Source organism: Anguilla rostrata, chromosome 13 (genome assembly GCF_018555375.3).
Source record: "Anguilla rostrata isolate EN2019 chromosome 13, ASM1855537v3, whole genome shotgun sequence".
NCBI lineage: Eukaryota > Metazoa > Chordata > Actinopteri > Anguilliformes > Anguillidae > Anguilla > Anguilla rostrata.
Window position 1 is genome coordinate 4,326,031 of NC_057945.1, and position 24,874 is coordinate 4,350,904.

At 46.3% G+C, this 24,874-nt stretch overlaps 2 protein-coding genes across 6 annotated transcripts in view; one reads left to right on the forward strand and one right to left on the reverse strand.

Moving 5' to 3' along the window:
- The first annotated feature begins 1,008 nt into the window (after nt 1–1,008).
- Nucleotides 1,009–9,282, forward strand: LOC135237327 (leucine-rich repeat-containing protein 3-like). Of its 4 annotated transcripts, XM_064304395.1 has the most exons (3): nt 1,009–1,428; nt 2,187–2,375; nt 4,380–9,282. In XM_064304395.1, exon 3 carries the CDS (start codon nt 4,672–4,674, stop codon nt 5,506–5,508), a length of 837 nt encoding a protein of 278 aa, XP_064160465.1. In that variant the 5' UTR covers nt 1,009–1,428; nt 2,187–2,375; nt 4,380–4,671; the 3' UTR covers nt 5,509–9,282. The 4 variants fall into 4 exon arrangements, with proteins under 4 accessions (XP_064160465.1, XP_064160464.1, XP_064160466.1 ...); XM_064304394.1 differs by lacking the exon at nt 2,187–2,375; XM_064304396.1 differs by lacking the exons at nt 1,009–1,428; nt 2,187–2,375 and adding an exon at nt 2,806–3,040.
- Nucleotides 9,283–10,760: 1,478 nt separating this feature from the next.
- Nucleotides 10,761–24,874, reverse strand: part of col2a1b (collagen, type II, alpha 1b) — a 79,988-nt gene continuing 65,874 nt past the window's right edge. For both annotated transcript variants that reach the window (XM_064304373.1, XM_064304372.1), the window contains 13 exons: nt 22,065–22,226; nt 20,493–20,600; nt 19,972–20,079; nt 19,460–19,513; nt 18,110–18,217; nt 16,602–16,655; nt 15,310–15,417; nt 14,910–14,963; nt 14,266–14,373; nt 12,663–12,951; nt 12,171–12,358; nt 11,481–11,723; nt 10,761–11,042 (listed from right to left, as the gene is read on the reverse strand). In XM_064304373.1, the coding sequence (XP_064160443.1) occupies nt 10,896–11,042; nt 11,481–11,723; nt 12,171–12,358; nt 12,663–12,951; nt 14,266–14,373; nt 14,910–14,963; nt 15,310–15,417; nt 16,602–16,655; nt 18,110–18,217; nt 19,460–19,513; nt 19,972–20,079; nt 20,493–20,600; nt 22,065–22,226 (1,731 nt within the window). In that variant the 3' untranslated portion in view covers nt 10,761–10,895. The remainder of the gene's footprint in view (nt 11,043–11,480; nt 11,724–12,170; nt 12,359–12,662; nt 12,952–14,265; nt 14,374–14,909; nt 14,964–15,309; nt 15,418–16,601; nt 16,656–18,109; nt 18,218–19,459; nt 19,514–19,971; nt 20,080–20,492; nt 20,601–22,064; nt 22,227–24,874) is intronic.

The window sequence follows — 24,874 nt, forward strand, 5'->3', positions numbered from 1 at the left end:
GGGGGGGGGGGGGGGTGTCTTGGATCTTGGGCAGTTCCTTTTGGCCTGAACACTTTGCTCTTGCCATCACTCTGATACGAGTCTTGGTCTCATCTGTCCACAAGACCGTTTTCCAGAACTCTGCGGGCTCTCTTAGGTACTTCTTCACAAGTTGCAACCTGTTCATCCTGTTTGTGTGAATAACTAGTGGTTTGAATCTTGAAGTGTAGCGTCCGTATTTTTGTTCGTGAAGTCTCCTGTGGACAGTAGTTTCTGACACATCCACACCTGCTCACCTATGTGTTCTTGCTTAACAATGTACCAAAAAGTTTTTGGTACACCCAATTTTTGGCTACATCTCTGGCCAATTTATTCAGATTTTTCAGCCTGGTGATGTCCTGCTTTACTGCCACTGACACTTCTTTGGTCCTCGTGTTGGGAGACAACTGCAACAGAAACAGCTGAACAGCCAATTGTCCAATTACTTTTGGTCCCCTAAAATGGCCGCACCATGTACAAAAAGGGCTTGAATTCCCACAGATATAGGTATAAATACCCACAAATTAATGCTAACAGTCAGCACTTTAATCTCGCATTCATTGTTTCATTTCAAATCCAATGTGCACTGAGCCAAAACAACTAAAATTGTGTCTCTGTCCAAATACTTACGGACTGCACTGTGTTTATAAACTATTTTTTTTTTTTTAGCTTCATTGAATTTCCGAAACTTGGGAAGCCCAAAGCATCGGCCTACTTTTATACCAACGTTAAATGGGAGATATCAAAGCAATTATACCTGTTAGCATCCTAGATTATAAGGGGCGCGCTCTCACTTTGTTGAATTATGTTCATTCACAAACGCGCGCTAAAAATAGCCTACAACCAGTTTTACAGTAGCCCACCACATTCGCTGAAACTATGGCGGTCTCTTTAAATGTGTGTGTGCGTGCGTGCGTGCGTGCGTGTGTGTGTGTGTGAGAGAGAAAGAGAGAGAGAGAGAGAGGTGCGAGCGGGCGAGCGGAGGGGGGTTGGGGGCATTTAGGATACCAAAAGAAGGGATGGGGAAGAAAGATATTTAGCGCTGTACATTTATCATTCCACTGAGCCGCTATGCAATACAAACATTTACGTTATCGAACTATGATTGAACTCATATATACGTTTTGAAGAATGGTTATTTGTGATGAACTCAAATAACAATTGGTCTTTTTTTAAACGAAACCCCTTCCGTGAAGATGGACCCTTCATAAGCGTGTCGTTCAAAAAAAAAAAAACAGGTGCTTCACTCTCCCATTCTAGATAATAGCGGCTGGCGAAGTTGTGATTTCAAGGTGCGATCTTTGGAGGAGCTGCACCTGAAATAACGGAAGCAAACTCGCAGCCCGCGTCATATATGCAAGACTGATTCAAACAGTGGAGGAAGAAGAAAAGCGCCGTTCTATACCGAAGGTAAATGTTTGTCGCCGTCTATGTCTATAATTTATTGTAAAGTGCTTATGACTACGGTAATCATAACAATAATACACCGTAATAATGGTAATATCATTGCACGTTCCAAACGGAAAAATGTATATATTTTTAAAATTGTGTTCACGTTGTATTAAAATGTACATTTATTAATAACTTGCTGTTTTGGTACGCTGATTATTATTACTGTAGTTGACTAGCCTTAGACCTGTCTTTATTAATTATTTAAGAATAATGTGAGTAAGAAAGAATAGAAGCGCATTTACTTATTTAATGTGAACAATATTCGCCGTTGAGCTGTGGAAATTGTGAAGGAAAGTTTGACTGAACCAACTAATTGCCTGGACTCGATTCAGTTTGACCTACTTACTCCAGTGCACATACAACGATGGGCTTAGCATCGTTCAATAAAGCCAAAGTGACCGCCGCCCGAAAATAAAGAGATGATCTGAACATTAGTAGCCCGTGGACACGGGAATTAAAAAAAAAATAAAATTATGGCAGGTGCATTGCTCATACCAGCCCGAATAGCTATATCAGCCCCTGAGACATGAACGTGACTACAGCCTTATATGTCACAGACACTCTGTAGCCCACTCGCGGCTAGAGCCGTTTCAGAGTGAAAAAGTGAAAATTTGCAGGGAGCCCTACAGGCGTGATCACCTGGAGGGCAGAAATAGGTCACTGTGCTGCGGGAGAGACGTGATTAGGTTTTTCTCTCCAACCCCATTTCTTTGCAGCTGGCTGCACATATATAAAATACAAGGTAGCCAGCGTGTTGTCTTACAGAGCTTCGTGCGAACGATGACTACCACTGTCATCAACACCACTAACAACAACAATCATCAGAGTGAACCAGGTTTTCCATTTATTGGCGCTCATTTCGCACATCTGGGGACAATTTATGGAGGCTAGTGCAGCAGTCTATGGTAGGTAGTCAAAATATATCTTCCCTATATTAAACTTTAGCATTTATTTGTAACGAAAGACAAGAAAGTAGTTGAGAATGGCCAGGGGAAAATATGGAGAAAATATGCACATCTACAGAAATAGGCTACCGACCGTGGCCTATAATCTTGTGTATTTGCTGTCATTGTGTCTTGTAGACGTTTAAAGATCGATGTTCTGTTCTGTAGTTCTGTAAAAAGCGGTGCTTCGGTATTGATCCACGCTCATCTTTTCAACTATTTTCAGTATGATGTTTCACGGCGGGAATTGCATTAAATATGCCGTGGTTGGAAACATATAAATAAAATGGACCGATCGATAAACCGATAAAATAAGATATAGGTTCTGTGGAGGAGTGTGAAATCGCATGGATTATGGAGGTCAGAGATTTTTTTTAAGTGGCAGACAATTTTTAAGACTTTCCTTAATATTGAATTAAACGTGTTCACCAGCTGTTTTCTGCGTGTAAACAAGGTAAACATTTTGTGATATAAAATAAATGTGAGATATTTTATTTTATCTCACATTCATTTAAAATGTTGTTGTCTTTCTGTTGCTGACTCGTTCCCTCTTCCTGTTGTTCTTCACGGAGAAAAAAGCATCAATTCCCACATTAAACTGCCATGGAAGCTAAACAATATAATGGGTAACATTTTGCAATAAAATAATTAACTAATGTAACTGGTAACTACTAACTTGTGAGAAGTTAATCTATACAGCTTTTAAAATGTATTTATTACATTTGTTCATGTTTCAACTGCATTAGTTAATGTCAATTCATTAAAAAAACAAAAAAATAAAACAGTTTTTTTTGTTAAATAATCATGTAACTGATACATTAGTTAATGTATTTGTTATCTACTAACTAATGAAAACTTAATTTCATGCGTGATGTATCTGTACATCATTAATTCATGTTAACAACTACATTACTTGTGACCTATATTATTTATATGATCTGGTTGTGAAGTGACCCTAAACCGTAAATACATGCTAAAACAGTAAATGGTAAACAGTGTAATTGAGCATGGTTAATTTAACTCTGAAACAGCTTATGAGTCTATGAAGGACGAAATGTACTCTGTCACAATTGAGTATTTTACAGAAGATATTTTTGAAAATATACAAATATGCAAATACAGGCTATCTTGAGTAGACTATTTTTATTTCAATTGAATTTGGATTCCCCTTGAACTCTTGTACTCTTGTACACTCTGCTTGCTTGTTTCTGTTTAACCAGCATGATTATTTGTGCAAATGCATCACAGGAAATGTTCAATCCGCATAATATTCTGTGAAAACGCTGGAGTCACTTTTAGTGCTATTATAAGAGTGCACAGTCCATGCCAGAGCTCAGACCCTCATATCATCTTTTAAGTTCAGTTAGGAGCTGATTTTGGCAGGTGAAGCCATATCTTCCTCAGCCAAAGACACTGCCTTTTCTACATGGCTAGTCCAGACAAAGCGGACGTAGATATTTATAAAAGAGACTGAAACTAATAAAAAAAGTAAACACCTGGGTGCTTTCCCTTTAAAGGGGTAATAACATTGCCACCTTCGCTGTAGATTGCCCTGGGGAGCTGTTTTAGCCCTTTTCATCATTTAAACCCACACTGACTGTGGGTAGAGCAGTGTTCTCCACCCTAGGGCCACACCTCCACCCTGCTGGTAGAGCAATGTTCTCCACCCTAGGGCCACACCTCCACCCTGCTGGTAGAGCAGCGTTCTCCACCCTAGGGCCACACCTCCACCCTGCTGGTAGAGCAGCGTTCTCCACCCTAGGGCCACACCTCCACCCTGCTGGTAGAGCAGTGTTCTCCACCCTAGGGCCACACCTCCACCCTGCTGGTAGAGCAGTTCTCCACCCTAGGGCCACACCTCCACCCTGCTGGTTGGATATCATTTAAACCCACACTGACTGTCCCGCACCAGCTGGGTAACTGCTAACGTCAGTCCTGACGGTGTCATTTCCTTCCTTTCTGCAGCATCCCCAAACCAGACCCACGCCTCCACCCTGCAGGTAGAGCAGCGTTCTCCACCTGAGAGCCACACCTCCACCCTGCAGGTAGAGCAGCGTTCTCCGCCCCAGAGCCTCCACCCTGCAGGTAGAGCGGTGTTCTCCACCTGAGAGCCACACCTCCACCCTTCTGGTAGGGGCGGTACGCTGACACCGTTTACCTCCTGAGCGTGCGAGCGTCAGCCTCCTCCCCTCCTCACGCCGACCCCCCCTCCGCCCCCCCCCTGGATCCGCGGCGTGTCGGCGGCTATGGTAAGGCCATGCGGGCCGGCCGGGGGAGTGGCTGCCGTGACCGTGGCGACGGGGGGCGGGGCCTGCTGCTGTTGCTGTGGCTGTGTAACGGGGCGTGGGCCCAGTGCCCCGAGCGCTGCCACTGCAGCTGGGAGAGCGGCGAGGTGCAGTGCACGGACGCCGGGCTCCGGGACGTCCCGCGGGGGCTGCCCGCCGACACCGTCTCCCTCCACCTGGAGCGCAACCTCATCCGCAACATCCCGGAGGGCGCCTTCCGGGACCTGCCGCACCTGCGGGACCTGCACCTGGCCCACAACCGCATCGAGTCGCTCTCCTCGGGGGCGCTCCGCCACCTGAGCGCCGAGCTGCGCCTGCTGGACCTGTCGCACAACCGCCTGCGGCGCGCCAGCCGCGAGGACTTCGGCCCCACGCGCGCCAAGACCCGCCTCTTCCGCAACCCCTGGCACTGCGACTGCGCCCTGCAGGAGCTGGTGGAGGCGCTCAACCTGGAGCCCGAGACCGTCAACGACATCGTGTGCGAGAGCTCGGCGCGGGGCCTGGGCGAGGGCGGGCGCTGGGAGGAGGTGGGCGGGCCCGGCGGCGGGGGCGGGGCCGGGGAGCACGCCGGCCAGCCACTGGTCAAGCTGCTGGACTCCGGGGTGAACTTTTGCAGCATGCAGCGGAAGACCACGGACGTGGCCATGCTGGTGACCATGTTCGTCTGGTTCTTCATGGTCATCGTCTACGTGGTCTACTACGTGCGGCAGAACCAGGCCGAGGCCCGTCGCCACCTGGAGTACCTGAAGAGCCTGCCCAGCCCGCGCAAGACCCCCACGGAGACGGACACGCTCAGCACGGGCTTCTGAGCCGCCCCACGCAGCCCCGCATCTCCCAGCCTCCCCCTCCTTCGGGCTGCTCGAACTGCCGAACCCGTCAAAAACACGTTTCCGGAACATTCTGGACAGATTACCGTTAGGTTCCCCATGTAGACTGTGGGATGAATGGTCATGACCGGAACATTTCCCCCAAACCGTTCTTGGAACATTTTTATTAACAGGTTCTGCCACGGAGCAGAAAGTTGTTTTTTTTTTAATTTAATTTTTAAAAATAAAATTTCAAGAGATATCCAGGAAACTAAACAAAAGCTAATTTGTGGAATGTTTCCCCATGAAACTTCTGGGAATGTTTTTGGGAACAAGAAACTTGCACTCAACTCTTGATCACAAGATTGCCGTGTATGTAGCGAGTGACAGATTCTAAATCGCATCTGTACTGACGGCAGTCACAAGGACAATGTGAATGACCCAGACTGTGACCCGGTGGCACCCTGATGGTGTAAATCCTCACCCAGAATCCTCTCTGTACCCGGAATTTACATACACGCACCCTGAGCAGGACCAGAGAGGAGACGGGCTTCGTTTTTGGACCCGCAAGCCTTCCAAGCACCATAACAAACACACTGAGCACAAGTCCACTCAAGCAATCAATACGAATGTGATTGTGCTGATTTACACATTTGTTATTGTAACCCAGGAAATGTGTTTCTCTCGAATCGAGTTCAGCCACCAATCGTCTCTAAATAGAACGAGCAGTAGTCTGACGCGCCCCAGTGCTGAGTGGGCACCTTGAAGTATACTGCAGTCTTGGGGACAGAGATATTAATACCAGATTTAGAACTGACTCAATAATTAAATCCCCTGTCTTTTCAAAATGACGTTAATGATCTCTTTTTTTTTTTTTTCGGGATGCCTGTCCGTCGATCTCTATTAATGTTTTTGTGTTGCATTTCATGAATCGGTTCTAAAAACTGGCAGTTAAGGACCGTGGGCATTTTTATAGCTGTTTAAATGTTAATTTGCCCTGCAGTCTGTCTTACTGCCGTGAGCTCAAACACCCAGAATGCCCTTTGCTATAAAAAGATGGTGGTGTGAAATGAATGTACATTCTGAACAGTGTGTTGCTGTCACCCAGCATGGTTATGTTTATGTACACAGGGTGCGTTTGGTTATGTTTATGTACACAGGGTGTGTTTGGTTATGTTTATGTACACAGGGTGTGTTTGGTTATGTTTATGTACACAGGGTGTGTTTGGTTATGTACACAGGGTGCGTTTGGTTATGTTTATGTACACAGGGTGCGTTTGGTTATGTTTATGTACACAGGGTGTGTTTGGTTATGTATACAGGGTGTGTTTGGTTACGTACGCAGGGTGTGTTTGGTTATGTTTATGTATGCAGGGTGTGTTTGGTTATGTAAACAGGGTGTGTTTGGTTATGTATACAGGGTGTGTTTGGTTACGTACGCAGGGTGCGTTTGGTTATGTTTATGTACACAGGGTGTGTTTGGTTATGTATACAGGGTGTGTTTGGTTACGTACGCAGGGTGTGTTTGGTTATGTTTATGTATGCAGGGTGTGTTTGGTTATGTAAACAGGGTGTGTTTGGTTATGTATGCAGGGTGTGTTTGGTTATGTATGCAGGGTGTGTTTGGTTATGTACACAGGGTGTGTTTGGTTATGTACACAGGGTGTGTTTGGTTATGTTTATGTACACAGGGTGTGTTTGGTTATGTTTATGTACACGGTGTGTTTGGTTATGTTTATGTTCACAGGGTGTGTTTGGTTATGTACGCAGGGTGTGTTTGGTTATGTATGCAGGGTGTGTTTGGTTATGTACGCAGGGTGTGTTTGGTTATGTACGCAGGGTGTGTTTGGTTATGTACGCAGGGTGTGTTTGGTTATGTACGCAGGGTGTGTTCGGTTATTTTTATCTACGCAGGGTGCGTTTGGTTATTTTTATCTACACAGGGTGTGTTTGGTTAATTTCGCAGTGTGCGTTTGGAAATGTACGCAGGGTGACATATTGTACGCACAGCAAGCACTTCTGCCATTTCCAGTGATGATATTCACACTCCAAATTTAGTTCCTACTTAACAAGTGATTGTATCCAGGCAGATTTACATGTACTCCAATTACTCCCAAAGATGGTTGCTGCTCCAGCACTGATGTCAAACGCGTTGTAAACATTACACATCATGTCTAAGTAAAATAATTGGAGAAATTAATTAAATTAATGAATGTTAAATCACGTTAGCTGTGTGTCCTGTTAGCCAGTGGAGTCTGTACATGTGCTAGGAGAGGGTAACTGTGAATGTAGTGTTAAACGTTTCTCAGCATTACGTCTGTCTCCTTGTCGTGGTGAAGAGTACATTTTAGGAAACACGGCGGAATCGCCGTGTGTACCCCCCGGCCTCCCCTTGACGGGACTGTGTCGTGTTTTCTGTACGTGTCCGGGTCCGAGCGGCTCCGAAGCAGCGAACGTAGCATTATTATACGGCAGCAATAAACGCTGAGCAGAACACCAGCTTTCTACCCCGGCTAATTCTGGCCGAATGCAGCCGGGCCGTTCAGCTGCGAAACGGCGCGGTTAGCGCCCGATGCTACATTAGGCGTCTCATTTCCTCGTGGATGCCCGCGAACGCTCGGGGGGCTGATTGGGCGTTTGTCAGGCCTGCAGGGGGCGGCTGTGCAATCTCCCTGGAAGACGGGCGCGGCCCGACGGATTATTCAGCCTGAAAATGGGCTGTTTTCCCCCCCAGAGCATCCCTCTGCAGGTCTTTCCTGTTGCAGATAAATGTCACCATTCGTTTGCATCCCCCAGCCTAGATGTACCTTGTTGGGTTTTGTCCAGATCACAAACTCATTTTTTTTGTTTTGGAGATCCAAAAAAAAAAAAAAAAAAAAAAAGATACTATCTGGCTCAAACGAGAAAAAAAAAAAAAAAAAAAATCAGGAACTGGAGAGAGACCCCTTTTTGTGTAATTTTTTAAATTAAAGTATTTTTATTTGTGTTTTTGTCCTTGTGATTCTTTCCTGCCTTCCAAATTTATTTCAAAACGTTGATCTATTAGAATGGAGATTACATCATAATATCACAGAAATAATGAAATTTAAATAAACTCAGGAAAAAAAAAGAAAAGAAAAAAAAAAACAGAAAAAGAAAAGAAATGTGGCTCTGGTTTGTTTATAGAAATGCTTCTTCCTTTTTATTTCTGAGGAGAAAGATCTGTAGCGAAGATTGAAAAGCAGAGATACAGGATGACAGAATGAGATTGCACGATTATGGCTGATCGCAGTGGACCACCGAACTCGTTCCTATTCTACCATGCTTAAAACTTTAAAATACAGGGAAAAAAGCATCTATTTTACATATACAAAGTAGCAAAGGATTTCACTTCTCGCTTGTTATCTCGGGCCTTTCACTTCTTACAAAAAGAATCATAAAAAATCTGATCCACCCAGGACCCTCCCGCACTGGCAGTGCGTGAGACCCAGTGTGATCAGAGCCAAATCTGACCCATCCAGGACCCTCCCGCACTGGCAGTGTGTGTGACCCAGTGTGATCAGAGCCCAAGCTGCCTGTGCATCTCAGCCGAGCTGATCCTAGATCAGCCTCTCCCTGCCCGGATCACGACCTCGGCCATCACGAGCGACAGCAAAAAGCTGATCCCAGAACAGTGCTCCTGCTCTAATAAGGCAGGGCACAGAAGCCGATGGTGTTTCTTTTTGGGAGGGGAAGGAACGTCCCACCAACGGCTTGGCTGAAAACAGGGTGAAGAAGGAAAAGAAGGAAAAGAACAAGCAGCTCTTTTCCTCGAGCATTCCGCCCTTTCCTCTCCCGAGAAATGACACCGAAAAATAAATCAAATAGCGACTTCATTGTTACTTGTTTTTTTCTTTTATTTCCAATTTACATTAATTAAATCCGTAACAAAAAACAAAAATCATGATCATGATCATAATAATAATATTATTATTATTATGAATAATAATAATAATAATATTAATAATAATAAAAAATATACACACCCTCACACTTGGAGAAGCGCACCTGCCCTGATTTTTGGGAGCTCTGTCTGCAGTGAGAAGAAGGGGCTGGTGTCACATGACTCAGCTCAGGGGGCGGGACACCAGCAGAAGCTTGGGGGATCCCCTTCAGGTCCCAAATCTATCCGACTGTCAAAACAGGGCAGGGCAGGGCAGGGGGGTGCTGTGTGTGAGGGGGGGCAGGGTGGGGTGGGGTGGGGTGGGCGTGGGCATGGGGCAGAGACTAAATTCTAGAAGTCATAGCACCGTCTGAAAATGGGCCAATCAGAGTGGAAGCCCCAAAAAGCTTCAGAAATAACCAGCGTGGGCTCAGCATCAAGGTTTTCTTCGTTTTTCGTTTTTTTAGCGTGAGGTAGCTTAAAAAATGATTATAATTCAAACAAAACAATTTTTAAAAAAGTTTCTAGTTGGGATTCCAAATTCAGGATGTCTCACTCAAGGAGAGGCAGAGCCATATTTTGTAGTGGGGTGGGGGGGGGGGGCATTGAAGGAAATAAAATTTTTAGCACACTGAAAAAAAAAAAGCCGAGATTGAATCGTACTTTCCAAAAAGTGTATATATATGTATACACACACTTATACGTATATATACATATATACATGTCATTATTAATCAGTATCTGGTTGTTAAAAAATACAGACTGTTTTACAACAATAGCACCATTGATTTTATTATAATACACAGTAATTTTTGATACACACTGGGTGGTAGAATTAGGAACACCTGCACTTATTACAATGACGGATATATTTTTGGTAGAATTTCAGATATGTTAATTTTGAAGGGGGGGGGGGGTTTGGGCTGAGGTTACCACTGTATTTTAGTGTGCAGAGGGTGGGGGGGCCACGTCCGGCCCTACCAAACCTTGGACCCCAGAGAATGTTCTAAAGATTAAAATAAATAAATATCACAGAGCCATGTTCTTTTTTTTTAACTTTCACATTTTCTCTCTTTCAAATTCCCACCTTTTTCCTTTCATTTTCATACCTTCTCTTATAAAACGGGGGGAGGAAGAAGGGGAGGATGGGGAGTGTTGCCCAGGGTGGGGTGGGGTGGGGGTTAGGGGGGTCCATGGGAAAAAGTGGGGGGGGATCTGAGGATCAGGAAGTGGTGGTGCTGCTCGATCCGTCCCGGGTGAATATTGCTGGTGCTTTTCAGTGCAGATATCCTCGGAGTACAACTTGGAAAGTACTTTTTACCTTTTTAAAAAAAGAGTCTTGTTTAAAAAAAAAAAAACAAAAAAAAAAACAAAACATAAAAAAACAAATTATCTGGATTTTTCTTTACTTCTTTCATCCTTTCCTTGGAGTGTGTGTTTTTATTCCTTTAGATGTTTTGTGTTTTATGTTCCTCGCCGTTCCTCTCTTCTACAAGAAGCAGACCGCGCCGACGTCGACCCCGAACTCCTGGTCCGCTCCCCCGATGTCCATGGGGGCGATGTCCACAATGGGCAGACGAGAGGTCTTCTGCGTTTTGTACTCGATCACCGTCTTGCCCCAGTGGCCCGTGTGCTTCTGCGGAGGGAAGAAGGCACAGAGATGCTGAGGAGCGCCCCCTGGATGCCGGAGTGTGTTATTCACCCCCCTGTGCAGCACAGCCGAGGGGTGTGTACACACCGAATTCTGTTCTGCTTATCCCTGAATGGTCGTATTAGTTAAACATTCACACAGCTTTAAAGAATGTACGCTAACGTGAAAGTGCCTGGATCTGGGGCACAGTAATGGTCTTTAATTAGCTGTCAAATTTCATGAACAAAAAGATCAAAGACACCAGAGAAATGGGCTAATTAAGGAGTTAAGAAATGAGAGTGTGTGTGTGTGTGTGTGTATGTGTGTGTGTGTATGTGTCTGGGTGTGTGCGTGTGTGTGTGTGTGTGTATGGTTTGTGTGTGTGTGTGTGTGTGTATGGTGTGTGTGTGTGTGTGTGTGTGTGTGTGTGACCGGCTCCCTCACCTTGCAGCCGTCCTCCAGCACGCTGTAGGTGAAGCGGCTGTTGCCCTCGGCGCGGATCTCCACGTCGTTGGAGCCCTGCAGCAGCAGGGCCTTCTTCAGGTTGCCGCTGGCCTGGTCCATGTAGGCCACGCTGTTGCGGCAGTGGTAGGTGAGGTTCTGGGCCGCCTCCGTGGACAGCAGCCTCAGGAAGGTCATCTGGATGCTGGCGGTGCTGGCCGTCAGGGTGTCCTCCCCGTAGCTGAACTGCAGGGGGCAGCGCAGGCGACAGTTACCACGTGACCAAGGGGCCAGAGAACCCAAACGGCACGTTAAGACTTCACTGAACACGCAGACCTCAGATTAACCCGCCAGCTGTGAAGCAGGAAGCCGCCATTTCCCTCTATCGAGCTCCTCAGAGTTACCAATGCCAAACTGGGACATGAAACAACAACTCTCACAAAATGAGAGGGAGCTATTCAGAAAAGGCCAGCATAATGCGACTGCTATTCTATTCAATAAAGGATCTCAATTCTTAGAACTGGGACATTTCTAAGTCATTTCTCTTTCAAGGTTCCAAACAGTTATGCACTGCCTCCATTCTTGGTGTGTTGAAGGTTCTATTGTCCTTTACTTGCACTCCACAGACTTCACTTTTAAATCCTGCCCACCGTGAGAGATTTGACAGTGGAATTATGGGAAAGGGTGACTCACGTGGAACCCTCCGTTCATGGCCTCTCCGAACCAGATGTGCTTTCGGTCCTTGCTCTTGCTGGACCACCAGTTCTTGCGCGGGATCTTGGACGGGTTGGGGTAGACGCAGGTCTCTCCTGTCTCCATGTTGCAGAAGACCTTGATGGCGTCGATGGTGCAGCCCTGGTTGGGATCGATCCAGTAGTCTCCTGGAAGACGCACGCGCGTGCGAGAGAGGACAGGATCAGTTCCACGCGCGCCTTATTGGTCAAAGACCTTCACAGAATGCATTTGAGAACAGGTAGTAGAGTTGTGAAAATGAGCTTATCATAGCATTGTTTTGTGTTGCGTCTGTGTCAGTTTTGACATGTTTTAAAAGAAAATGTTTTGTCCCCCTCTGTCCCCCTCTTGTTCTTTCTCTCCCCCTCTCTCTCTCTCCCCCTCTTGCTCTCTCTCCCTCTCTCTTTCTCCCCCCCCTCTCTCTCCCCCCCCTCTCTCTCTCTCTCCCCTCACCGCTCTTCCAGTCGGGATGGCAGAGTTTGAGGTCCCTGCAGGTGCGGGCGGGGTTCTTCTTGGAGCCCTCGGGGCTGCGGATGTTCTCGATCTGGCTGTTGAGGGACTTGAGGGTGGCGTCCACCTCGGCGTCGTGCTGGCGGAGGTTTCCGGAAGCCTGGTCGGCCCTCATGTAGCGCAGGGGGTCCGGGCCCTTCTCCGGCTGGGACAGGCCGGCGAAGGCAGACATGTCGATGCCAGGACCTGGGGGGCCTGGAAGGCCGGGGGGGCCAGGGTTACCAGGAGGACCCTGAGAAAGAGGGGGGGGGGAAGAACCCAAACATTGTTATTATCAAACATTATTATTGTTCTTCTAGTTGTTGTTGCTACTATTGTTGTTTTGTGCAAATGACTTTGGCAATACTACGTGGAGTTTATTTGAATTAAGAGGATTGTTATATTATTAATATAATCATATTAATATTATTATTATTTATTTTTAATCTTTACTATTATTATTATCATTATTATTATTATTATTATTATTATTATTATTATTATTATTATATATTTGTTTTCACCATGGGAGTCAATGGCAGCCCCTAGAACTGCTTGGTGGAGTACAGTGAAATTTGGCACACTGATAGAGAGCAGTCCAAGGTATACACTCACTAAATCTGACCTAATTACATTGACCTCTCTAGTGGGCTTAAACTTTTTGGCTGTAACTTTAGAACTGTTTGGCCTAAAGTCGTGATTCCTTAGGGTCCGTTAAGTTCAACCCACCTGTGTCAATTTGACCGCCATTTTGAATTTTATGAAAAACACATTTTAAACATCTACTCTTAGACCGTTGACCAGATCACCCCAAAATTTGGAATGTGCCATCTTCAGAGTAGCTGACCAAAAGTTGTTAAAGATAGTTGCACGATCAAACAATATGGCAGCTGTAAATAAAACAAATTAGATGCCAAAAGAGAAATGAGTCATATCTCTGCAATGCATTGATGTATTGATGCCAAACTTGGTACCCCCCTATGCCAGGGGGTCTAAGGGGCACCCAACAAGTTTAATGAAATTTGGGCACTTGGGGGCGCTATATCAGAAAAAAAAACACATCCTCCACTCCTCATTGAATTGTGACACAATCTAGCTGTAAATTTGGGTATTAGCTCTTTGCACCATTGCATTTAAGGGTCCTTAAAAGGTAGTTGCTATGTCGAAAAAAATGGCCGCAATTATCCCATGAATTTTGGGCGAAGTTGCCATTATAGATGAGCGGCCCTGTCTCTCTTTGGTCTATTGGCACCACACATGTTTGCAATGCGACCTTGGGGGCACAGATGAGCTTTCCTGAAATTTAGTCACTTGGGGTGCTGTACCACAAAACATATTTTTAACCTGACTATTACTTGGCAATGAATGCATATTTTCTGTCCAAACTTGTTGTAGACCATTGCAGTAAAGGATCTTCTCAAATTGCGTACCTGTTTTGTTGACAGGGTTAAAGGTCAGGGGTCTGCTCTGCATATTTAACAGGGGCGTACGGAGGCGGACAGGACGCATGCGTGGACACACTGTGTATGACTGTGGTCGTGACTGCGAAAAGGCAGCGGGCACTCACAGAAGGACCAGTCTCTCCAGAGCGACCGCGAGGTCCAGGGGGTCCGATCGGGCCCGGCAGACCGTTGGAACCGTCTTTTCCAGAGGGGCCGACGGGTCCAGGGGGTCCCTGGAGACACGCGAGACAAGCAGGATTACAGACAGAACCTTCTCCTGCTCTTTAGTCAACCAGCGGAGGTAAGTGCCAGTGCCTTTGGCTGCTCATCCACATCACATCGCATCACATCGCACTGCATTACAGGCACTTAGCGGACGCTCTTATCCAGAGCCCCTGGCACAGCTGACAGTCTCCCTGTACAATCCATTCATACAGCAAGATATTTACTGAAGAGATTCAGGATATGTACCATGATCAAGGATACCAGGCGAATTGAACCTCGAACCTAACAGTTCCCTAATCATCATGTTACACTGCCACCCCCATGTACAGGGAAGATCAAAAATACACTTCGTTACAAAAAAAAAAAAATCTTTCAAATAAATGCATCATAAACTAAAATCGAAACGGTGGAGGTGTACATCCTGCTTTGCAGGTGTCATAGAGGTAGAATCCACACAAAAATAAGTGAGCAACCTGTATTACATATAAAGTACATGCATTCGTACATAATGTGCGTATAGTAAATGCATAATGTCAGTACTCACTCTTGCTCCACTGGGGCCAGCAGGTCCAGCAGCACCCTGGTCACCAGGCTGACCCTGAGAGAGACAAAAAAAGGATTATACACATCCTGTCACCATTACACACGCCCTGTTATTGTATAAAACAAATTAAACTATATGGGGTGAATGGCCTGTTCTCCTCATCATGTATTCTTATGTTCTAGATGGGCTGAATAGCCTGTTCTCCTCATCATGTGTTCTTATGTTCTAGATGGGCTGAATGGCCTGTTCTCCTCATTATGTGTTCTTATGTTCTAGATGTGCTGAATGGCCTGTTCTCCTCATTATGTGTTCCTGTGTTCCAGATCGACTGAATGTTTTGTTGTTGTGTTCTTGTGGAAGTCAGCAGTGCAGAGAAAGGGCAGAAGGTGTGTTGACTCACGGGAGGTCCAGGCAGGCCCTGAAGGCCGGTGAAGCCTCTGTGGCCCTTCTGTCCTCGCTCTCCGCCCTCGCCCGACTCGCCCTTGTCTCCGCGTGGCCCTTGGGGTCCCTGTGGAGGGAGGGGAGGGAGATGAACCTGATTGGTCAAATCTGTTCCTGGAGTACGGATAGTGACATATGCAGGTAGTCTGGCCTTGGTTGATCTGGCCGTGCTGATCTCACCTTTGCATTAGACTGTGTAGGACTTCACATATTAATTAGGAGCAGCTTGTGTGGGTCAAAATCACAGGGATATTTGCAATCATAATGACTGTTCCAACACCTATAGGAATTGCTTGCACCGGGATATCATCATAGTGTGGGGACAGTGTATGTTGTATATCATAGTGTGGGGACAGTGTATGGTGGATATTATGGTGTGGGGACAGTGTATCTTGTATATCATAGTGTGGGGGTCATGTATGGTGTATATCACTGTGGGTGGACAGTGTATGGTGTATATCATAGTGTGGGGACAGTGTATGGTGTATATCAGTGCGGGGACAGTGTATGGTGTATATCATGGTGTGGGGACAGTGTATGGTGTATATCATAGTTTGGGGACAGTTTATGGTGTATATCATAGTCTGGGGACAGTTTATGGTGTATATCATAGTGTGAGGACAGTTTATGTTGTATACCACTGCGGGGACAGTGTATATCATGGTGTGGGGACTGTATCTTGTATATCATAGTGTGGGGACAGTGTATCTTGTATATCATAGTGTGGGGAACATGTATGGTGTATACCACAGTGTGGGGAGAGTGTATGGTATATATCACAGTGTGGAGAGAGTGTATCTTGTATATCATAGTGTGGGGAACATGTATGGTGTATATCACAGTGTGGGGAGAGTGTATGTGTATATCACAGTGTGGAGAGAGTGTATGTTGTATATCATAGTGTGAGAACAGTTTATGTTGTACATCACAATGTGGGGACAGTGTATGGTGTATTTCATGGTGTGGGGACAGTGTATCTTGTATATTATAGTGTGGGGACAGTGGATGGTGTGTGTGATAGTTTTAGCAGTGTGTGGGTGGAATGTGAGTAGTATATTATAGTATAACAGTGTGTGGGTGGAATGTGGGTAGTATATTATAGTTTTAGCAGTGTGTGGGTATATGGGGGTAGTATATTATAGTTTTAGCAGTGTGTGGGTGGATATTGGGTAGTATATTATAGTTTCGTTGTGGGTGGTATGTGGGTAGTGTATTATAGTTTCATATATCGGAGTTGACTGGGACACTCACAGCCATTCCTCGAGCTCCAGCAGGTCCAGGGGATCCTGCAGGTCCTTGTGCGCCCTGAAAGTACACAAACAGGGTGAGCCACCGCTCAGAAATGCACCCCGTCTCCGAACAATAGCACAACCCCCCCCCGTCTCAGAACAATAGCACAACAGAAATGCACCTCGTCTCCTAACATGAGCACAAGGTCAGCTGCCACATAGTGACTCATCGATACATCCTTATCAACAGAGATCAATATAACCAGGCCTTACAAATCCATTTATCTGGAGTAATGCACTGAGAAGCCTTTATTAATATATTTAATATACTAGTAGAGAAAAAAACAACACAGAAACATTTATTTACCGTATGGAGCGATACATAGATATTTGAAATATGAATGAAACACATTTGCCAATTATTTGCTCTTCATTCTGCCGATAGTTGATGCTGAACCCCTGAATTCTCACTTCCCAGAAGTGTTGGTCTGTTGGGTCAGGTGCACTCAATGACATCCCCAAACACGTTCTTCTCCTGCAACAACTAATGTTGCCAGGATGTAACAGCCATCTCTTGCATCATTTGAAATTTCATATTTCCAGTGAGTGTTTCATACTTTTCACACTAAGAAAATCCACATTCTTACTCATTGGTCTCAAATTTGTTTCCCTATCACTCTTAACAACAATTTTTCTTTTCTTTCTACACTTTCTACAAGTGACCCCTCTCTCCCTCTCTCTGTTCGGGCAGCTTTTTAGACACCTTTTTCCCTTGGGGTCTTTCAAACTCCATTTTTAACTTGTTTGCAGGCCCCCTCAGGCCCCCACAGGCCCCCTCAGGGCCTTGCAGGCCCCCATAGGCCTGTTATCTCTCCCATGCAGACGACTTGCTTCCTGCTCCGGCCTGATTGTCTTCTTCCCGCGAGAGTCTGCCTTCCTCTGGGAAATCTCCTCCCCGAGCACCATCCCCATCACGACCTCATTTCCTCTTGTTCGCTTCGTTTCGGTTCATCTCTCTATCTCTCCCAATCTCTCCAGTCTATCACTACCCCCCCGTGCCAGATCGGAGGTGTCCCTTTCAAAGCAGGGGTGGGGAACTAATTCCCAATGAGCCAAATCTGTCATGCATTCCACTCTTACAGTAGATATCTGTATATCTATATATCTATTGTTGCATATATTCCAAAAGTCATATGAGGGGATAGGGGAAGGGGGAGGGGGGAAAGGAGAGGGGAGAGGGGAGGGCAGAGGGGGGTGGGGGGATAGGGGAGGGGGAGAGGGAAGTGGGAGAGCAAAGGGGAGAGGGCAGAGGGGGGTGGGGGATAGGGGAGGGGGAGAGGGAAGAAGGGAGGGCAGAGGGGAGAGGGTAGAGGGGGGTGGGGGAGATAGGGCAGGGGGGGAGAGGGGAGGGCAGAGTGGGCAGGAGGCGATAGGGGAGAGACGATATTGGAGAGGGGAGAGGGGATGTGGGAGAGGAAAGGGAAGACGGGGGGGGAGGTGAGGGAGGGCTGGTTGGAAGGGGGTACTCACAGACTCTCCTCTGTCGCCCTGTTTGCCTGTGGGGCCGACGGGACCTGGAGCACCAGTACCTCCGGGGGCTCCCGGGGCCCCAACAGGACCGGTGTTACCGCGATCGCCCTATAGGGGGAGACACATGAGCCAATCAGACGGGACATGCCACAGAGTCACAGGTCAACAGGAATGACCCACAGTCAGCAATGAAACCCATAATACAGAACTCCCTATGAACCATTCAGAGCAAAAATCTGAGACTCCTTTGGCTGTTTTTAGATGGGTGAACCATGTTGTCTTCACAGAAGCGTTGTAGATCTCTGCTATGCAGAACATCCCATAATAAACACTAGTTTATTTATTCTACTGTAATGAACAAATGAGAGCCCGGCAGAGGAAAAGGCTGGGAGGTGCAATTACATGCAGTTTAATGATACAGGGCTGTCTGTAAACATGCCATTTAAAAGACCCCGTGCAACTGCACATTTTCTTACATTTAAAGTGTTTTTAGCCGCCAGATAAAGCTCTATACTTACTTTAAAAAAGATAAAAATAAAACTTTAGATGTGAAGTGGGTAATTTCTAACCACGAGAGCTGGATGTCTGACACGATGTTTTCGTTCTACGTATTTACTTCATCCTCACAGGCAGAACTCTAACCAGGGCTGCTGATTGGTTAAAATGCTCACAGGTAACCATCTAACCAGGTCTGCTGATTGGTTAAAATGCTCACAGGCAGTCCTCTAACCAGTCCTGCTGATTGGTTAAAATGCTCACAGGCAGAACTCTAACCAGTCCTGCTGATTGGTTAAAATGCTCACAGGCAGTCCTCTAACCAGTCCTGCTGATTGGTTAAAATGCACACAGGTAATCCTCTAACCAGGTCTGCTGATTAGGTTAAAATGCTAATCAGCATGTACTATAAGCAGTACCTGCTGACTTTTGAGTTGATAGAATCTCAACTGATTAAAATAGGCTTAGTGTCACTAGATTTGCTTTCTTTGGTTCTTTATGTGCAACTTTAATAAAAAGCTGACTTGATCACAGAGGGTCTTAAACCGCAGACAGATTTATTTTTAACAACAAGAGTAAAGTAAAAGTCATTTATTTAGCACAGTTAGAAAGCAAGCAATTGCTTTTGCAAAGTCATTTGCGGGGAACAGTGGTGCAGTTCTTCCAGGCTGTTGGCCATTAATGCTACCCGGGTGCATTTATACAGTTTCCATTAACCAATCAGGAGCATTTACATGACATCACTGGCATATAACAGAAAAACCAACCATCAGTCAAGCTGCCCTCCAGTGAAAATGCACAGCACTGCTATAACGCTGCTATGACTGTGTGACTGTATGCATGCGGGAATCTTACCTTGATCCCAGTGGCACCGTCTCTTCCAGGGGGTCCATCTGACCCAGGGTTTCCCTGCGAGAGAACAACACGCACTTAATATAATATAATATAATATAATATACTATACTATACTATAATATAATATAATATAATACAATACAATACAATACAATATAATATAATATAACACACTATAATATAATATACTATGACATACTATGATATAATATAATATACTATAATTTAATATAAATATGACATCATATAATTAAATATACTATAATATAATATAAATATAACATAACATACTTAAATATAATATAATACAATATAATTCAATATACTATAATATAATATAAATATAACATAATATATTAAATATAATATAATATAATATAATATAATATAATATAATATAATATAATATAATATAATATAATATAATATAATAGGTGGCCATCGTTATGGGCCAGAGACTTGACGGGGTGACACAGAGTACTTTTCCCCAAACAGGAAGTGCTGGCACCGACCTCTCTGCCAGGCTCTCCAGCAGGTCCTGTGAGTCCGGGGGGGCCCACGGGGCCGGGGGGGCCGCGGTCTCCGCCTCCGCCAGTAGCTCCTTGTTTGCCAGGTTCCCCCTGTGGAGACAGGACATGCTCCGCGGTCACCCACAGATGGCCGCGCTGGCGGTACGTCTGCCACTAAAACCTGACTGGGACCGCGAAACGCCGGCGGAGAAACGCGTCGTCTGACACAACGCTGAAGACGCTTGATCACGAAGCAAAGCGCCGAAAAACCTTTCAGCATGTTCGGCGTCATCTCAACGATTTTATGAGTGCTTCGCTGCTCGCCAAAAAAAGCTGTTAATTAGTCATGCCACACGCGCTATTTTTGGTTTGTCGTTTTGAATCTATAAATAGAAATGCAAATATTTTGCCTGGAAATCACACCTTCAAGTATGTGTGTGTGAGTGAGTGTGTGTGTGTGTGTGTGTGTGGGTAAACACCAATGGCATGGTATTACTGGAAAATGAACAGTATGTACTACTCACGGAAGGTCCCGGAAGGCCAGGGAACCCTCTCTCTCCACGCTGCCCAGGCAGACCCACAATACCACGCTGTCCAGCCAGACCCTGGGGTCCTGATGGCCCGTCGGGACCCTGAGGGGGATGACAAGGAGGAGGAGAGGAGGAATTAGTACACACTGCGTGGTAAAGATCCTGTTTCTGTTCATACTGTGTGGTAAAGATCCTGTTTCTGTTCATACTGTGTGGTAAAGATCCTGTTTCTGTTCATACTATGTGGTAAAGATCCTGTTTCTGTTCATACTGTGTGGTAAAGATCCTGTTTCTGTTCATACTGTGTGGTAAAGATCCTGTTTCTGTTCATACTGTGTGGTAAAGATCCTGTTTCTGTTCATACTGTGTGGTAAAGATCCTGTTTCTGTTCATACTGTGTGGTAAAGATCCTGTTTCTGTTTATACTGGGTGGTTAAGATTCTGTTTCTGATTCTGTTTGTGTACATACTGTGCGGTAAAGATCCTGTTGATGTTCATACTGTGTGGTTAAGATTCTGTTTCTGATTCTGTTTGTGTACATACTGTGCGGTAAAGATCCTGTTTATGTTCATACTGTGCGGTAAAGATCCTGTTTGTGTGTATAAAATGGCACTGAGTGTTCATTCAGCTCTGTTTCTGTGTATAAAATGGTGCTGAGTGTTCATTCAGCTCTGTTTCTGTGTATAAAATGGTGCTGAGTGTTCATTCAGCTCTGTTTCTGTGTATAAAATGGTGCTGAGTGTTCATTCAGCTCTGTTTCTGTGTATAAAATGGTGCTGAGTGTTCATTCAGCTCTGTTTCTGTGTATAAAATGGCACTGAGTGCTCATTCAGCTCTGTTTCTGTGTATAAAATGGCACTGAGTGTTCATTCAGCTCTGTTTCTGTGTATAAAATGGCACTGAGTGTTCATTCAGCTCTGTTTCTGTGTATAAAATGGCACTGAGTGTTCATTCAGCTCTGTTTCTGTGTATAAAATGGTGCTGAGTGCTCATTTAGCTCTGTTTCTGTAATGTGAATGATATTTTGGTTTAATGAATGCCACAAAGGAGCTATGTTATCACAGCTGAACTGATGGGGGACAATAGGAGGGTGACAGGGGCATTATGAGGGTGATGGGGGTATTATGAGCATGACGGGGCATTAGGAGGACATTATGAGGATAATGGGGGTATTAGAAGGGCATTAGGAGGATAATGGGGAGCATTAAGAGGGCTTTAGGACGGTGATAGGGGCATTAGGAGGGCATTAGGAGGTTGATGGGGGCATTAAGAGGGCATTGGGAGTATTAGGAAAGTGATGGGGTATTAGGAGGGTGATGGGGGCATTAGGAGGGCATTAGGAGGGTGATAGGGGTATTAGGAGGACATTAAGAGGGTGATGGGGTATTAGGAAAGTGATGGGGGCATTAGGAGGCTGCTGAGGGTATTAGGAGGGCATTAGGAGGGTAATGGGGGCATTAGAAGGGCATTAGGTGGGTGTTGGGGGTATTAGGATGGCATTAGGAGGGTAATGGGGGGCATTAGGAGGGCATTAGGAGGGTGACAGGGTTAGGGTTGGGAACTCACAGAGGGGCCATCCTCTCCCGGCTCTCCCTTCTCTCCTGGGGCGCCTGCTGGCCCACGCAGCCCAGCGTCGCCCTGACGACCGGGAGGACCACCGTCACCACGAACACCCTTGGGACCGTCTTTACCAGCAGCTCCCGCAGGACCAGCAGGACCCGGGTTACCCTGAGAGGGAGAGAGAGAGAGAGAGAGAGTGCATAAATATGTGAGCTACAAACATAAGCGGATGTCTCTAATGAAGTTGATATTTATGTCATACAGAGAGAGGGACATTTGCACAGTACCGCTGTGGTGTGGGGATGGCTGGTTTAAGCAGCCACACCTGCCCTGGGTCAAGCTAATTAGACCTGGCCAATTGGATAATTGGTGAAGAATTAGATAATTGGCCAGGCTAATTGGACCCAGGAACAGGAGTGGCTGTACCTGTGCGTAGTGAGGTAATCACTGCGCACAGGTTAAATCTGCCATCCCCACCCACACCAGGAGCTCTCTGTCATGACAGGGTTTAACATCTGCTCATTTGGCTATACCATCTTGCCAAACCCTCGTGGAATAAATGTGGACTGTTTTAACATCATCTCCCTGTGTCTCTGTGCTGGAGGGCCCCAAAGAAAGCCACTTCGGTGGCCTGTGGCAGGCGTGTTTGCCACAGTGGCGCCCAACGTGGGGCTCCTCCGGCACAGCAAAGAGGCACAGGAGGGCCAGCCAGGAAGCACACTGGAGGAGGGGCGGCTGAGGTGTTCCCGACAGGGCTTCGGGTGGATCCTCCGGGCCAAAAATGGGGAGCTGAAGATGACCAGGGAGGGGAAGGAGGCAATCCTCAGCTGGGATGCTGAGGAGCTGCACCTGGCCGAGAAGGCAGGTCAGCGACGGGCGGTGCACGAGAGGTGGTCGCGCCGTGAGCTGGACTTGGCCGGAAGGCGGGTCAGCCACGGGCGGCGCACGAGCGGTGGCCGCGCCGTTTTGCTTCCTTTCTCGTCCGTTTTGGTTGTTTTTAGTTCTTTGTTTTGGCCTGGTTGGTTTGCCCGGGAGCCCATGAGGGGATAAGCCTGCAGCCGCCTGCCAGCAGAGCCGACTGGCGGCCACCACAGCCACGAGGGTTCCTGGTCCCCAGCACCACACGGCCAGTCCACCAGCCCACCAGCCCAGCCACCCCACCACAGCCCCTGGAACAGCCCAAGCCGGTGACGCCCCCACCAGCCAGCAGAGCAGCCCAGGACTTCCCGTGCTCCGGGAGGGAGGAGGAAGAAGGGCTGCCTTGTCGTCAGAAGGAGGGGCACAGCATGTACTGGACTGTTCCGGGGCCACCCACCCTGACTTTTTTTTTTTAGCGTGTTTACAGTTTCTTTTTTTTTATTTTTTTTTAATTTGTCTTTTGCTTTGTTGGGAGTGCAGGGGTGGGGGGGGGGTAGGCTTCGGCCAGGGATTCTCCTGGCCTCAGTTTGGCGTTGGGGGTATGTGGTGTGGGGATGGCTGGTTTAAGCAGCCACACCTGCCCTGGGTCAAGCTAATTAGACCTGGCCAATTGGATAATTGGTGAAGAATTAGATAATTGGCCAGGCTAATTGGACCCAGGAACAGGAGTGGCTGTACCTGTGCGTAGTGAGGTAATCACTGCGCACAGGTTAAATCTGCCATCCCCACCCACACCAGGAGCTCTCTGTCATGACAGGGTTTAACATCTGCTCATTTGGCTATACCATCTTGCCAAACCCTCGTGGAATAAATGTGGACTGTTTTAACATCATCTCCCTGTGTCTCTGTGCTGGAGGGCCCCAAAGAAAGCCACTTCGGTGGCCTGTGGCAGGCGTGTTTGCCACAACCGCTAATAGCCGCCACGTTTATTTAATAAAACTGTTCAATGCTAAAAGTTTAAATTCTTTACATTAGCACATCATTGTCAACTAGCTTTGAATAACTGAGAGATTTGAGTAATCTTGTTCTGTGACTAAAAACAACTCAGAAATGGCCTACCTGCTCAGGATGACCTGCAGCTCAAACTGGGCTACCTGCTCAGGATGACCTGCAGCTCAAACTGGCCTACCCACTCAGAATGACCTGCAGCTCAACCTGGCCTACCTGCTCAGGATGACCTGCAGCTCAAACTGGGCTACCTGCTCAGGATGACTGGCAGCTCAAACTGGCCTACCTGCTCAGGATGACCTGCAGCTCAAACTGGCCTACCCACTCAGAATGACCTGCAGCTCAAACTGGCCTACCCGCTCAGGATGACCGGCAGCTCAAACTGGCCTACCTGCTCAGGATGACCGGCAGCTCAAACTGGCCTAACTGCTCAGAATCACTGTCAGCTCAAACTGGCCTACTCCCTCAGGATGACCTGCAGCTCAAACTGGCCTACCTGCTCAGGATGACTGGCAGCTCAAACTGGGCTACCTGCTCAGAATCACTGTCAGCTCAAACTGGCCTACTCCCACAAACTATCAGACTAACAATGCCCCTTTGATATGCTACCTTGGCAGAAATGCACAGGGTACTGTGATATACTGCACATTGACATTGTTAAAAAGCGAAATAGAATATAACTACCAGCAACCATTAAAATTCTGTAGTGCTGTAATTTGCCATAGAAGTGAAAATCCCCTACAACTTCTATAACCACAAAAAAATGTTTTCGCTGTAAGTTGAAATATTTCACAGATTCAGTCCCTGATTGGAATCTGTCATTCCAGAATATTAAGGACTGAATTAGCCTTACTGTTCAACAAATGGAAGCACTTGACACTAACTGGTTCTCTGGTAGAGTTTGTGCTCCTGTTCTCCCCCATTGGGGTGTACAGTGTGCTTTTATTATT

Coding starts and splice junctions, on each gene's coding strand:
- LOC135237327 (XM_064304395.1), top strand. CDS start 4,672: ATGCGGGCCGGCCGGGGGAGTGGCTGCCGTGACCGTGGCGACGGGGGG.